Source organism: Venturia canescens, chromosome 8, assembly GCF_019457755.1.
Source record: "Venturia canescens isolate UGA chromosome 8, ASM1945775v1, whole genome shotgun sequence".
NCBI classification, from domain to species: Eukaryota; Metazoa; Arthropoda; class Insecta; order Hymenoptera; family Ichneumonidae; genus Venturia; species Venturia canescens.
The window spans coordinates 12,963,755-12,979,161 of NC_057428.1; the positions used below are offsets into that span (position 1 = coordinate 12,963,755).

The window sequence follows — 15,407 nt, forward strand, 5'->3', positions numbered from 1 at the left end:
TAGATTACTTGAAGAATTTTGAAAACAATTTTTTATTCTGGATGGAAAAAAAATATCAAAAACGTAATTTCTGAGAATCATTGACGATTGTTCCCATATACACACGCATTACCGAAAAATAATATGAATTACCATCAGTAGTTATATTAGGATTCCCAAATTATGTTCCTCAATTTTTTGTACTCTACTTTAGTCATGTAATTTCGCAAATGTTTTTTGCTGATTAATTGTTTTTCAAACCCGAATAAAATAAATCTGTTTAAAATAAATAGTTTTTTTATTATTATACGAACTATTTTTTACATTACAATGTTAGTTTGCTCATACTTCCACTGGATGTCATCACCATTTTGTATGGTGGCGCCACAGCGGGTATTTAATTACCTAGAATATACCAAGAAAAATAAAGCCAAAATGAAAAAAAGTAAATACCTACGTCAAGGTACACATGTCAGATAAATTTGTATACAATGAAATTGTCCGAATTGCGCGAGATTTAATTACGAAAAACTATGCTTCATTGGAACGCCGATCATGGAATAGACATCAACCATTCTTCATCCACAAAATGTCACGTGTTTTATAGTTTGAGATGTTTAGGTGTAACTCGGCGAATCCACGGATAATAGTGACAACACAAATTTAAAAAACCTACGAAATACATTAACATTTTTCATCGAATTTTAATGAAGTTCCCGCGTAATCGTGAGCAGGGTCGCAATGACATTGAGCACTGATTTATCAAAAATTGTATACTCCAATGACTATGACATGTATCAGGTTTCAATAAGTGGTTATCGCCTCGCTGAGGTTACTCACGGAAAACGATTTTACGTTTACACGATAGAAGTTAGAGACACCAGAGGCGGTGCAAAATATTCCATTAATCGACGATACAGTGAATTTAATGCTCTACACCGTGCGGTAATTATTCATGTTTGTTCCTATATGTAAAACTTGTGATGGTCAATTATAAACTTTTTCTTTGTTTCAACTCGAAAAATATCCATTTATGTTTGTTATAATTAAATAAGATCATTCCTAAGGAAAGAGGATAGAATCTTCCATTCCATATTCGCGAATATTTTCTATTTTTATACGAAAAAAAAAATGAAAATTATTTTGTTATACAGTTGAAAGTATTAGGAAATTCATCTCAATGGAAACTAAAATTACTTCACCTTTGAGCTATGAAAATTTCTTAGAAATTTAGCTGTTATCCAAGAATTGCTGTCAAATTGAGTATAAGCTTATTTAAGGACACAATAAGACATTTTTTGAAAAATACTGTGTTTGCATAAATCATAGTTGAAGAAAGAGTGCGATACAGCGCCTTTTCCACCAAAACGAGTAAGAAATTCTCAACCAAAAGTATTGGAACAGAGAAGAATAGCTTTGGAGTATTACGTGCAAAAAATGTTGCGGCTTGAGACTACGAAGAAGCAAGTATTGGAATTTTTGGGTATCGAAGGCATCCGACAACCTGAAAATATTAGAAAAAGGTAGCAATAGATTTTCAGTAATTTTCTACAACTTCGTTCATTGATTTCTGTTCCATTCAATATTGATTTCTACTACCATTCAGATGGGAATTTCACGTTTGTTTTTGTTTTATGAAACTGCTGATCCAAACCGAGCTGAGTTGATTTAAACTCTGTCTTGTTTTTTTGCATCACAGAACAGTCCAGGAATCTGATACAAGTCGAACGAACCAAATGTTCGATTGTCCTTCGATCGGTCACCAACCTGTGATGACATTCAAACACGATCCATACCTTCAGACACAAAGTGACACGCGTCTGCCGGATATTGTGACTCAAGGAGTTCTCTTAGGTATTTACAAAACCGCGAATTATTAGATATTCAAGAATTTCCTACAAGCATTGACTACAACATATGAATATATTGAATAATATAGTGATTTATTTGTACTTTTATAAATATGATACGATCTTGCTTATTGAAATTTTCTACCAGTACCTGAAGCACCGCTGTAATTATTTGATGCCAATTATTTTCCAATGAAGTGAGATCTTATAATGCTTATTTAATAAATTGTTGCATATTGATGCAAACGATTGATTTTTTAAAACCAATAAAGAAATAAATGAAGAAGAAAACAAATGGTTGGAATTTATTTTGATATTTTTTCATATATTTTTATTTCTTAGACGTCCATAACGAAGTACTGCAATAAATCAAACTTCTAAAAAGGTTTTTGAAGATACAAGAAAGATGATAGAGGATTTACTTCGATATACAATTAACCTGGAACTCGGGGATGCTATTATATTTGAAAGCTTTGTCCATTTATTTTGTCGTTGTCAGATCTAAATGTGCGTGTTGAACGTTAAGGTGAAATGAAGATCTGTGGACACACCGGTGTATTCAATTTTATTATCTTTATTTATTTAATCTCTGTATTTTTGTCTCATTGTTTTTTTTCTTGGAGGAAAGGATGGGGGAGGAAGGATATTACATTATTTGTGACATTAATACTTAAACCTCTATTAAACTTATAGTGTACGAATATCGGGATTGTAATTGTGTTTTTTGTTGTTTGTTATGAACACTCGAATGAGTAGCAGTTCAACGGAGTACGATGGCAAATACTTGTTGTTTTTCATAATTTTTTCTTGTTCTAGCACGTGTTTTATTCCCTAAGTTTAGGCATCATCATGACACAATATCATGTCGTAGAAAAAAAAGGATTTTTTTTTATAGTTTTACTAATTTTTAATGCTTCTTTCGTTTTTCGTTATATTTTTTCGCATCGTTACGTGTTTTATTCGGTATTACAGTAGTTTAATACGAATAAAAATCATTCGGGGAATCGACGCGAGGAGTTGTGAAAAAAAAACAATGATTAGATGGTTATGAAGCGTTACGACGTAACTCTATCGACGATTCGTCTCTTTGATACGTTTTTCTTTACTTTTCTTACACTTTGCGGAAATGATTTAAAAATATCGTATTTCTCTTGGTGAAGAATAGAAAAAGGACTAATTCATCCTCGTGAAATGTGATCAAATTTTTCGAAGTTTACTCTCGTTGGAAGGCAAAGAAAATTCTTTGTTTCATTTCATGGCTTTTCTGCGTTTTTGGCCTACCAAAACGTTTCGCAGTTTTTATATTTATAGAAAATCGATGACGAGTTCCATTGAAAGTAAACATTTCCTAACTTTCCAATGGAGTAAATTTCGAAATCATGCAAATTTCTCGAATGCGTCGACAAAGTTTACGAACGTGTACAGTTCAGTTTTACGGTGTGTTTCGTTTGTTTTCTTTTTCTGCTGTTTTACGTGGAAGAAATATGAAATATACTATATAATGCTGTCATGACATCGCGATAATTATGAATTAATATTATACACAATTCTTTCATCATTTATTATTCATTCGTCACGGAACACGTAAACGCTCTTTCATTCCCGTATTTTAAGGTTATATGTACATTTTACGGAGTCGCAAAAAACAGTAGAAATGGAAAATGCACAAAACAAATGAAGGGAACGCGATTTGGGATCACGTATCTAATAACCCGTGGCCTCTTTTGGGATATTTCTTTCATCTTCGGTAAGTATATATATATATAGCATTGTGTTTATGTTCTTCATCGTCTTTTTTTATTAATTTATTTATAATATGCTTCGCGTTAGAACTATCAATAACTATTATTCATATTTTGTTCTGTTTTTTTCCCCTTCGTGTTCGCTTTTTTATATATATATACAAGCTCCTCAGTCTTGCGCGTATAGTTCCGAGTAATTTTCTACACTTTTATGCTTCTTTATATTTGCTTCTCTTTGTCACGTTTTTTTTCCTTATTTTCATTTCCACGTCAGGAGTGTCTCGTTAGAAAAACACATTAATTTTTTGGTTTTCTTTTTATTTTATTTTGAAATATCTCTTGAATTTTTTTCCATATTTTACGATTTTTTTTCAAACGGCAGTCGATAGAGCGTTTTGTGTAAACGTATTATTGATTTTTTGCCTTCGTTTTTTAGCAATAGTTGAAGAAGAAAAAGACATCAGCGATAGAGGCGCTGTCGATTCAGGCTTTAGTTTTCTGCGGATTTTCATTTTTTATGTATACTTCAACAGATTTTAAAAGATTTTTATTGATTATTTTGGTGATATGTCCAGCATATTCGAAAATGGAAGATTCGGGGCTGTCGTTTCAGAAAATTCGATAAATTCAATCGTGTTTAGCTTTTCATTTGAGATAGGAGAGAATGCTTAAAATTGAAACAAAAAGAATTTGAGGTTATGCGGTAACTTTTGAAGCCGAGTTTTTCGGGAACAAGGCATATGATCGAAATCAAAAAAAGGTTCATCCTCCTTGTCATTTTTCACCGGTTTTGAATCAAGCTTTTTTTACATTTTCATTAATACTCCTGTTCCGGGGAAGAATAAAAATTGAAATTTTTCTCATAAGACACCCGTTTCATTTGAAAGAATGTTTTTTGCTGCTTTACCAATTTCGTTAATCGTTTAAACGTAACATTATAAACTCCTCAAAAATTGCTGTCCATTGGAGTGTTGCCTTAATGAATAAAGAATCAATTGACATCGCGACAGGAATATCGATCGACTGTTCAATACGAAATGTCAACACGTTAGTTTTATTTCGTATTTTTTTTCTTTATTACGACTAATATCATTATTATCATTATTATTACTATTTTATTTGTTCGTTACATAATGTTTTATACTGTTGTTTAACGTACATTTTATTCCTTCTTCGCCTTAAATTCTACTATGTTACAACCTCGGTGTCATGGATGACGTGTCATGAAACAACGTACAGTTTCATCGTTCGATCGTGAAAGATTATAAGCCTACGTGATTTTTTTCTCCTTCATTTATTCCCAATACAGAGAAAGCGCGAGATCAAAGTGTTTAGAAAATGAAAGAGCAAAAGTGAGTGCGATTGAGAATCTTTTCCAAACGTTTTCCATCTGAAATTTGATATATATATATATAACGATTTTACAAAATTCAACAATAAAAATAAATTTCGAGCTTCCAATCACTCAATGGTAGTCATTCGGAATGAAATTCTTTAAAAAAATTGCCAAAAACTCGCTAGAAAAGTTCTCGAGACAGTGAAAAATTTTCGAGACTTTGGTTTTATTGTTAAATACTGAAATTTCGATAAAAATTTTCTTAACGATGAAATACGAGTGGAAAACATTCTCAATCATTCGTCATAGACTTATATGTACTACAACCGATTGAACGGTCGATGGGAAAGAGAAAAAAATATATATTTATATATTTTTATTTGTATTTACGTTATGTATAAACTTGGAGATTGATATTTAAAAAAATGAGGTATGTACGCCGTCGTTTCTGCGCACATTGTGTACACACATACACGCACATGCGCTCGCACACACTTATGAGTTAGGCGGAATATATAGCGTTTGCGAATCATTGGTCGATCGAATCCTAACACGAGGATCTTTTAATTTTTGATACCCAATCGCTACAAAAAAAATTATACGTACATCTTCGGATATATATAATTACGTTTTTTCATTTGTTTTTGTTTTTTATTTTTCTTTTTTATAATTATTTATATCGTGTATAATAATGTGTGTAGAAATAGTAATTATGTACAGTGTTTCGCGTGTTCGATCGACCGGCGTTTTTTTGTTATTTCGTTATTAATTATTTGAATAATTAAAAAAACATTTATAATTTACAATCGGAAAATTCATAATGCGCGCAAAAACAGGGCATTCGGAAATATTATTCGTTCGACGTGTGCACCGCGATGAATATTCCATTGAAGATGAGCACAAGATCTGTTATTCGCTTGGTAATAATCAAACAAATCCAAATAACAATTATTTCGAATTTTATTTCGAGTCTTCGAAGCACTGGTTCTTAAATTGTATCCTGAAAAATTTACGAAAACGTTTTTAATGGTCTGAGCAAGCAATTTTATGCTGACTTGAATATAAAAAAAAACGATCAATGAAGTACAGTGATGAACGATTTTGGAGTTATTGGCTCGCAACTGCCGAGAGAAAATGCACGAAGGACATTCCACGATTGATTTTCCTCCAGCCTTCCCCATTTTTTAGATATTACGATCGAACAGATTTTGTTTCACGTTTTTTTTCTCTGTTTTCCATGCTTTATCGCTTTATCGACGGTGAGTTTTAAATTATTCGCTTGTTCTATGTACACAAAATACATTGCATTGGCACCGGATATATCGTATGTGTGTGTGTGTGCCTCTGTGCCTCGATTGCCATATCCAATATCCTTCGAACCGCAATTCTTTCATTTTCATTATTTATTCGCTATCTTCAATCTTCCTGTTTTCAATTATTCTTATTCTCCACTTTTTCAATATTCTTCCTATATCTATTATTAACGCGAATCGCAATCGGTACAATACGTGGAACAATCGTTCGTTACTTACACATCTAATAGCCTATAACGTACACGTTAACGTTTTATTATCGTCTATATCTCTATATTCACGATACTATGTAACCCCGAATAACAGCCTGGAAGAACATATAAATATTCTCTTTTGCCAATAAAATTTCCAACTTTTTTACTTATTTTTCTCATCTCTCTTTCCTTCCTGGTTTATTCCTTGCAATAATCCTTTCTAAATAATATTATTCAACGTCTCTTAGACGAATTACAATGGTGAAAACATACCGGAAGGTCGACGACCCTGAAATTCCTCAAATTCATTTCCAAACTCGGTCCAGTATAATTTTCATTTCTCTCTCTCTCTCCCACCCTTTTCTCATCCTTATTTTTTTTGTTGTTCCTCAGCAACACATCCGACTCGTCCATTCCATCGTTTCGAAAATATATAGGTACATCTACGAAAAGGCCACTAAAATATTTCAGTTTTCGTCTTCACTGTTTATTCTTTCTTCACCCCGTTCATTTATCATTCATTTTCAGCACTTTTATCGACCGATCGCGACATCAGCTTGCTCTTGAGTATTCCAATATTAACGAGATTTAACAAAAATTAAATGGAAATTTTTATTGAACAGAGAATTTGATAGTGCGACGAGTTTAGCTCGAAAGCAAGCCGATGCTGTGGATTATTGATCAGTTGGCAATCCCGGTGTCAATGGAATGTTAGCGATAAAACAAAAAATTGAAAAATGTTTTTCACCATTTGTACGGCAGTTTCAATACTATTTTAAAACGAAGCACGCCAAAAAAATAATTGAATAAAAAAAATTTTGAATTTAATTTCTAATAATTAAGGCTCTCGAAATTTATTAGCGTTATTATAAAACGGATCAGTAATTTTCATTTCAATAATTGGGCAGATACGTTCGCTTCGTTAACAGTACTTCAAGCAGACGTAATTCCAACAGCTTCCTGAACTATTTAAATCCTTGAATGTGTTTTTTTTTTTTATTTTCATTTTCAAATATCTCGATAATTTTTATCACATAAAAAAACGTATTTCATCATCATCATCGATCTTTTCATATAATTTCTTTTTTTTTCCTAGATAATACAATTCGATTTCAAAATTTCAATTCGTTCTAATAATTTTCATCATGAAAAAATCTTTTTTATCGTCATTGGACTAATAAAAACTTCAGTACGTATTTATGTAAACATTTCTACAATCGGCATTTACGCGTCCGCGAATTACGAAGGTAAACCTTGCAAAGCCCTTTCGAGTATTCATTTCTTTTTCATACACTTCCTTAATCCTGAAACCTTTTCATTTCGCATAGCAATACAAATGATCATAATAATAACCATGATAAAAATAATAGCAATAATAATATTAATAATTCTCTCAACATCGTTTTGGCTGAATACAAATTTTCCACACACATTATTTCCCGATACATAAATCTTTCTTCAATTTGAGGGAAAATCATAGTACCACAAGTGGGAAATATAAAAAATTTACGAACAAAAACGACTCGAAACGTTTCATCGTTTTTCGCTAATTAAAAATTTCGAATCCGTTATTCATATGTAAAATAGCTGCCATGTTGCGTATAATCATATAAATATTCTGTCATTGTACAAAAATCATTGTCCGTTAATGATAATAATAATAATAATCTCTAATGGATAAAATTTTGAGAAAAGCGTTTACGTGTACAAATTGATTACGAAAAAATATCTACTAACGCTATACCTATCGCCATCCGTACTGCCGTTGGACTCGTTTTTTTTTTCGTCTCGCGCATTATTTTAAAATCTTTTTTTCGTTTGTTCGTATTTACAATGTACGGTAAATGAATTGCGTTATACATTTATTCCGCAGTGGCAATTTGTCGAGAATTCGTCGCTTCGAAGACGATGATAATAATGAGATATTAATAATACTAAAAAATAATAATAACGATAATGTTAATATCAATATTTACAATATTTCTTAATAGTTTTGTCACACTTGGCAGTTCAACTTGGGCAAACTTTTGTGTACGCGTTATATTTGACAAGTTTGTGAATCGTTGCTGAATCAGCAATGAGAATTCGCAGTGGTTTTTGTTTTGTTTTATTTTCCCCCAATATTTCAAAATGTTTTTTTTCTGTTTTCGTCTGTAAGAAAGTTTGACAATTCTATTTTGACAAAAACAAAGTGTAAACGAACGTTGGGAAAAATGGAATAAAATGATTTCACTGCGTTGCTCAACGGTGCGATCACAACGTTGTTTCGTTTTCTCTCAACCAGTGTTTTCTTTTTCTGTATGTCTCCTCGTGTATGAGCCTGGGATGAATAATATGACGACGAACTGTACGACGCATGGTAAAAACTACCTCAACAGCACAAACATTTTGAATGAGAATTTCCTTCCATTTCCACCTCTGCCATCGTCGCTGATATTTACAGGACAATGACCAAAGTTGATTTTCTTCAAAGAAAAATCTTGTCCTTTCGTGTAAAAAAATGAACTCGCGATTATTCGAATGTTCACTGTGGTATCAACGATCGGACGTATTTTGTTCTCGTTTGCTGCTCTCGAGAAAATTTTTCTTCGTTCTCGTCACAGATTTTACGATTTTCTTTTCACGGCCCTCTTTCTCTCACTCCCGGCCCTCTACTTTACGTCCGTTTCTCTCTTTCTGTTTCTCTCTGTACATACGAAGAAAAGAAAAAGAAAAATGCCAACAAAAATACATGGAAGGCACGCCTCATCTGCTGAGAATGCTTATGTCTATATCGCAAAGGTTTTTCTTATCTTCATTTTATCATTTGTTTCGTTATTCATTAAAATTCTCTTATTTTTTCATTTATTTTCTCTCCCTATATTCGCGTGGATATTTCTTTCTCGTACGTTTTGTTCTTTTTTTTTTTTATCTCTTTCTCTTTATATCTCTCGTTCATACACTCCTAAGCACCTAAACAGGCCGCACTACTTAAGAACACAGTCGTTCTCCAGTCGTATCACATTTGACAAAACTATATTCGGTTTCTATTCGATCTCGTTGAACGTAGCAAAACACATTTATACATATATAGGGAAAGAGATGCAGAGGGAGAAAAGCAGTCGACGTATCTTCTGCCCCCTGTTTCTTTAGCTTTCTAAAGTGTAACACATAAATTAGCCAAAGTTTCGAACTTTCGTGTTCGTTCAAAGTTCCATATTTAACGTTGATTTTCTTTTGTTTATTTATTTATTTTTAAAAATTTTTAATTCCGTCCAACACGATCGATCGGAACTCAACAGTCGAAATCTTTTCTTCCTTGGCTCTTGAATCCCTGAAAGCCCACAGGAGCATAAATATTCTCGCAGTCTTGTTCTCTCGTATCTCGTACGTCAAGAACCATCTGACGGATACTCGCGTAATCAGGCTCTTGTTCGAGATTGTAAGGATCGCCGCAAGAAGATTCGTCGTCGGGTCGATCGTTGCAGTCGTAAATATTGGAGGAACGATCGTCGAGGATCGAGCTATTAGCATCATTGTTCGACCATTCGTTGGGATCTACGTTGCAACGATAGTAATCACGATCCCTCGTTATTCCTGTGTTACCGACGTACATAAGCATGTCGTTGAAGTTCGGTAAAAAATCTGGATTGAAAAGAGACATCGTACGTTTGTCGTTCGATCGATTTGGCTCGTGTGTTGGAATCATGTAGTGTTCGTGTTGACCTTTGTTCTCCATTGTAAAGTGGCGACGTCCACTTCCAGCTGTTTCACGATACTCGTACGAATTAACAGATTTTAAGGAAGCTGGACGTTGAAAATTTCTCTTTAAACGTTGTTGCTGCTGCTGCTGCTGCTGCTGTTTTTGTTGTTCGTCGATGAAATAACGATCGTGCAATCGCAAGTTTCGCCCAATTGAATCTATGCCGTTGTTTTCCCTCAGGAAATCAAGATCGTGGTACAATGCTTCCCCACGAGATGGCGCTTCATCGTACGGATCCCCGATCCGTGGGGTTTCCCTCTTCGATCTTTCCTTCTCGTCGTCATCCTCCTCCTCTCCTTCCTCTCCTTCCTCTTCCCCTTCTTCATCTTCCTCGTCCTCCTCCTCCTCGCTCTTCTGTTTTATTTTGTTACCAGGCATCGTTGATTTTTTTTCATAATCGTAACGTTCGGTGCACGAATTTTCAGACTCCGTTGCTTCGGACGAGCTCGAGCCGATTGCCGTTTGATCCATCGACGTTGCCAAGCCTCAGACGGCTCGTCGTCTTCTGTATCATATGTATGTCTTTTTAACCTTTTGCATCGGTTTGTTTTCCGCCGAGGAATTTGCATTTTTTCCATTAGGATTTTTCGGCGGGACGTTCAACACGAGGTTTATCGATTTGTTGTTAAAGCCCGCCGGCGACTCGGAGCTCTCCGTCAAACGATTCAACTGCTGTCTCTGCTCTGGCGGCTCCGGATATGGGGCACCTCGTAATCTTTGTGAAAACCAAAATCCCGACGCGAAACCAGCGATCAGAGAGAAGAAACAGGTGCCGATGAGCGCACCCGTCAACGTTTGCGCCGAATAAACCACCGGCGTAACTATCACACCTGTGGAAAAACAATCGAAAAAACGTATGAATTTTTTTTCTTTCCAACCCGTTTTTTTTTTTTTTTTTCATCAAATTAATGAAATTCGTCATGAAAATTTTCTGATTTCACAAAAGCCTCGACCCAAAATTCCCACTTGGATCAAATTCAACAATTTATACGTTCACGTTTTATGAAAATAGAAACATCGAAGTTCATCAGAACCGGATATCACGAAAGTGGGTCAATTATAACGTAATTGAATTCCAAATGAAAAAAAAAAAAAACAATACTTTTTTCCTACACCGATAAATTCGAGAGGGTACATCTGTTTTCCTTCGTACTTGAATTTAATGATAAAATGAAAAAATTCATTTTCATTGAATCATTTGATCCACATTGGCTTATCACGGTTACGTAAGTTTCCCTTAAATCGCTAGCACCCCAGTTTGACTAAAAATGTAGTGTACACTTAACTAAAAAGAAAACAAAGAATAATATCAAAAGAATAACGACAATGATAATACTAACAAAAACAATAATCAATTTTCAATAATCGGGGCAGTATCGATTCCACGAAAAGTCCATACTGCGCGCCCGAGCCCGGAGCGCTATTCAGAAACCTCCGAATGAAAATAAAAAATGGATCAAAATTAATAAAAAAAAATAATTAATAATAATAATAAAGATAAAAACATGCTCGATGCACGGTTTGGGAGGAGACCTCACCGCGGAACGTTAGTAAAGAAATAAATGGAGAGTACTTTGGATTTCGTTCTCTTTTGTTTTGTTTTTTTTTTGTTTTTTTGTCTTTTTTTTTTTTCGAAAATGAAACGTACAGCTTTCACCGTGATTGCGTTATGACGATGCAAACGAACATGTATCTGCGCAGGTATGTAAATGTATGTGTTTTCGGTCGGTTAACACAGAATGACGTTACTCGTGTATTTTGTTTGATTATTTATCACGAATATGTTGCTTCATGAAATGTTTTATTGGAATATTAAAAAAGATGAAACGAGAGTTTGTACGGTGTGTACCAGCAATCGTGTTGGATTGTTTATCCAGAGTTCCATGAAATGGCTTCAAACTTTGGTGAGCCTGAATTGCAGGGAATTTGATTGGGACCCAGACTCGGAATGTTGGTGCACTTTTCGGGGAACTGGCGATATAATTTTTTCGGTTCTTGGATTGGGGCATTTCTTTTCGTCATTTGTGAAGGTTATCTTGATGGTACGAGAAAAAATTGCCCAAGCAAGGGTCGATATTATGACAGATCCATTTCATTTTATACCTCGAATATTGACAAGAGCCACGACACAAGAGAGAATTAATACAAATTGTTGCTTTCACACGAGAGACATGAGAATTTACGATAATTTGATTTTGTGTTCAAACAATCGCCACGGTGCATCAGAATCAGCAATAAAATCTAACGCTCCTTCAATTTTTCAGATAATTTCGAGCTTTTGATGATTGGCGCATCGATCGTTTGGTTCGTTGACATTTCATCTTTTTTTCATTACACCGATTGGTTTCTGATGAGACGAAATTCATTGTCAGAGAGCGAATTAATAATGATGATTTGTATTTGACGGAGATTTATATAATGTGCTTAAAATTCAGTAAATTCTCATTTTCTCGTTATAATCAACAACGATAAATACATTTATTTGGAATAAAGCCCGACTGACGGAAGGGTCAAGGATTTTTGTTGTCCGTCTGTTTCGTTCTTTCGTTCATTTCGTTTGTCGTCTTTTAACTGGTTGGAAGGCTGTCGTATTCTGTTGTTTTTCTGCGGTCGTTGCTGTTGTATTTTTTCATTACCTTGAGGTTCATTAGCCCTTGGCTGCGTGCGACTGTATTGATTTTCTCGATCCAACTCGATGACGATTTCATTGTCTCGCTCGTCAGGCTGCTCGCCTACGCGCCCGATTCGTGGCGGTACAGCTGGTGGCACCGGCTTCGCCATCTCCGAGGCAACATTTGCTAATCGACAATTACAGACACGGGTTGGTAACACAGACACAGGAAATGATCGACATTTTACGAGGAGCTCGTTAGGATTTTATGTCACAGATTCATCATTCGTTCTTTCATTTTTCTCAAAACTTCCGTTTCTAGTCTACAGCTCCTGTTTTGCGTGTTGTACACCAAAAGAATTTTCAGTTGTGATGAACTTTTTTGAATCGTAAACACTTGAAATGTAAGGGTGGATTATTTTATATTTTTAGAAGATAAAAATGCATTTTTATGACACTACGTCATCAAATTTATTCTACTTTCGCACATTTTTATTTTACACTATACACAACAACCTCGAAAAACATGACCTCTCAATGCGTAAGTTCCCCCACTGTGTCGATCGACATGGGTGGAAGTGGGAGAAGCACCATAGCACCAAGGCCCTCACGACGTTACGAGCAGTAACGGCTCCTGCGCAGGACCCATTTTTGGTCAATTTGCGCAATATGCTATATTTATAAGAGCGATGTGAACGCAGTCCCGTCGCTCTTACGCTTTTTAGAGGTTGTGGTTTAATAATAATTTTCAGATGAATTTCATTTTCATGAACTTTTAATTCGTGTTTGCAAAGTTCCACTGTGAATGGTGATTTATTCAAGAATTTTCGAAATATTTTTAACGTTTAAGGGACTCAATATCCGAGTCCGATCAAGATTTAATGTTCAAGAAATTCGTTTTGTTTCATTGTGTCCACGACATGGCAATTCATCGAATATAATTCTTTCAGTGTACATTCACACGAACCAGAGGAAACGTTTTCAGCATTCACGCACAGTTCGAAATGGAAAGTGAAGAAAAACTGTACAATCGCGTCCCCAAAATCGAATGAATAATATAGAAAAGCAAAATTTAAGCTGGCAATTGACGTCGTTTCAATTGTTCTGTTACCATCTGGATTCAAAATCGTATCACCGAATCAAGTATAATTTCGTTTATTCGTTCGACAAGAAAACGCTGAACTCCCATTAATATTTCATCCAATATTTGAAGAATTTTGAAAATGTCAACAAACGAATTAACGAAAGGTAAAAAACTGCAAAGAAATAAAACTATTTCGTAGAAATGATTACTTTAGACAGTTATTTTCGTTTGAGTGCTATAAATCGTGACTGGCAACGTCAAAAAAATCGCTGGCTCTCTGATAACCGAGATTATTTCGGAAAAATAGTGCATCAATAAAGGAGGTCGAACAGGTAGGACGTATATATTGTTTTTTCGTTGACAAAGTAGTGTGAGAATACCACATAGAGGAGAGAAAAAAAAGAGTTTTGGGGCGAGATATCTACACGCAATAAATATTCTCTCACTTGGCTTCCGCCGCTTTTTTTTCACGTGTACGAACACACACGACTGACACAGAGAGAGAGAGAGAGAGAGAGAGAGAGAGACACACACACACAACTGACATACAGGCTAGCTATAAGCTCGCAGAAGCGAGAAAAAAATATTTTTTGTTTGTCGATCGAAAACGTTAACAGGCAGAATAGAGAACGGGAGGCTGAATGACGACAGAGTTTATTGGTCCATCACATAAAAGCTTAACGATATACATGAAATGTGATAAAGTGAGAGCTTCGTTTAGCGAATGAGATGCCTTTGACGTGGGTGAAAAATTCAAACATGTTTCAATATTCGGACGAGTAGTAAGCGACGTTCAAGCAATGTGCGAAAAGAAAAAGATAAAGAAGGAGAAGAAGAAGAAGAAGAAGAAGAAGAAGATGATGAACAAAATAATGAGGGTAAACGATTAATTTAGACTTTTGAGAACAAGCCGCTAAGGAAAAAGTCGATAGTGTTAGTCGGGCTGTGCTGGGAGGCTGGCGATTCGGGGTGGTAGGGCAACCAGCTCGAATGATCACGATAATTGACGCATTTGCCTGAATCCATGGTTAAATTAACAACGAACAAATTTGTCGAATGACTTTTTCTATCGCTGATAGTTTCCCAGTGACGCAATTCGATTATTGCACTTTCCAACGTTTCTTTGTTGATAAATATTCTTCATTCGTTTTATTTTCATTCGGTATTATTCGACCAAATTAATTTGTGAATGGAAATGTTGTCGGTGGAAAAATCACTTGACGTGCAATTCGTTTTTATTTTATTTCACGCAACGTTGATTTCGTTCGCTTGAAAAAAATGGAGTTTCATCAGACATCTCGATAAAATGGATACTCGAAATGATCAATTTTATGTTTTTTTTGTTTTTTTTTCGTCACTTTGAAGCAATTGTATTTTATTCTGAAAAGAGCTCTCGTCCATGCGGAGAAATTTTATAAAAATTTTGCTCCGTTCTGAGTTTACTACTTTTAGCCGACAACTCGAAAGTGTGTGTGCGTTTTTTCCAGTGAATTTTTGACAGAATCGTAAAAAGAGGTGATTCCGAAGCGTTTTCCGGCGCGCTTGGCTTGCACCTT

At 34.9% G+C, this 15,407-nt stretch overlaps 3 protein-coding genes across 4 annotated transcripts in view; 1 reads left to right on the forward strand and 2 right to left on the reverse strand.

The window, feature by feature from the left end:
• Window positions 1–403: 403 nt before the first annotated feature.
• LOC122414946 (sorting nexin-24-like) lies at window positions 404–2,124 on the forward strand. The gene is made up of 3 exons (XM_043426647.1): window positions 404–924; window positions 1,309–1,502; window positions 1,679–2,124. The coding sequence occupies exons 1-3, from the start codon at window positions 721–723 to the stop codon at window positions 1,857–1,859; spliced, it is 579 nt and encodes a 192-aa protein (XP_043282582.1). The 5' UTR covers window positions 404–720; the 3' UTR covers window positions 1,860–2,124.
• A 263-nt stretch (window positions 2,125–2,387) lies between these two features.
• LOC122414944 (MATH and LRR domain-containing protein PFE0570w-like) lies at window positions 2,388–10,627 on the reverse strand. Its single transcript, XM_043426642.1, has one exon. The coding sequence runs from the start codon at window positions 10,625–10,627 to the stop codon at window positions 9,689–9,691; it is 939 nt and encodes a 312-aa protein (XP_043282577.1). The 3' UTR covers window positions 2,388–9,688.
• A 39-nt stretch (window positions 10,628–10,666) lies between these two features.
• LOC122414942 (semaphorin-1A-like) overlaps window positions 10,667–15,407 on the reverse strand; it is a 223,032-nt gene continuing 218,291 nt past the window's right edge. The window contains exons 14-15 of one of the 2 annotated variants that reach the window (XM_043426637.1): window positions 12,793–12,954; window positions 10,667–10,986 (exon numbers count right to left, since the gene is read on the reverse strand). In XM_043426637.1, coding sequence (XP_043282572.1) covers window positions 10,667–10,986; window positions 12,793–12,954 — 482 coding nt within the window. The remainder of the gene's footprint in view (window positions 10,987–12,792; window positions 12,955–15,407) is intronic. The other variant, XM_043426638.1, reaches the window with a different exon arrangement.

Excerpts from the sequence above, each read along its gene's own strand:
- LOC122414946 (XM_043426647.1), top strand. The coding sequence starts at position 721 with ATGACATTGAGCACTGATTTATCAAAAATTGTATACTCCAATGACTAT. Across the intron at positions 925-1,308 it reads TTAATGCTCTACACCGTGCG|TTGAAGAAAGAGTGCGATAC; the intron begins GTAATTATTCAT and ends CATAAATCATAG. Across the intron at positions 1,503-1,678 it reads CCTGAAAATATTAGAAAAAG|AACAGTCCAGGAATCTGATA; the intron begins GTAGCAATAGAT and ends TTTGCATCACAG.
- LOC122414944 (XM_043426642.1), bottom strand. The coding sequence starts at position 10,627 with ATGGATCAAACGGCAATCGGCTCGAGCTCGTCCGAAGCAACGGAGTCT.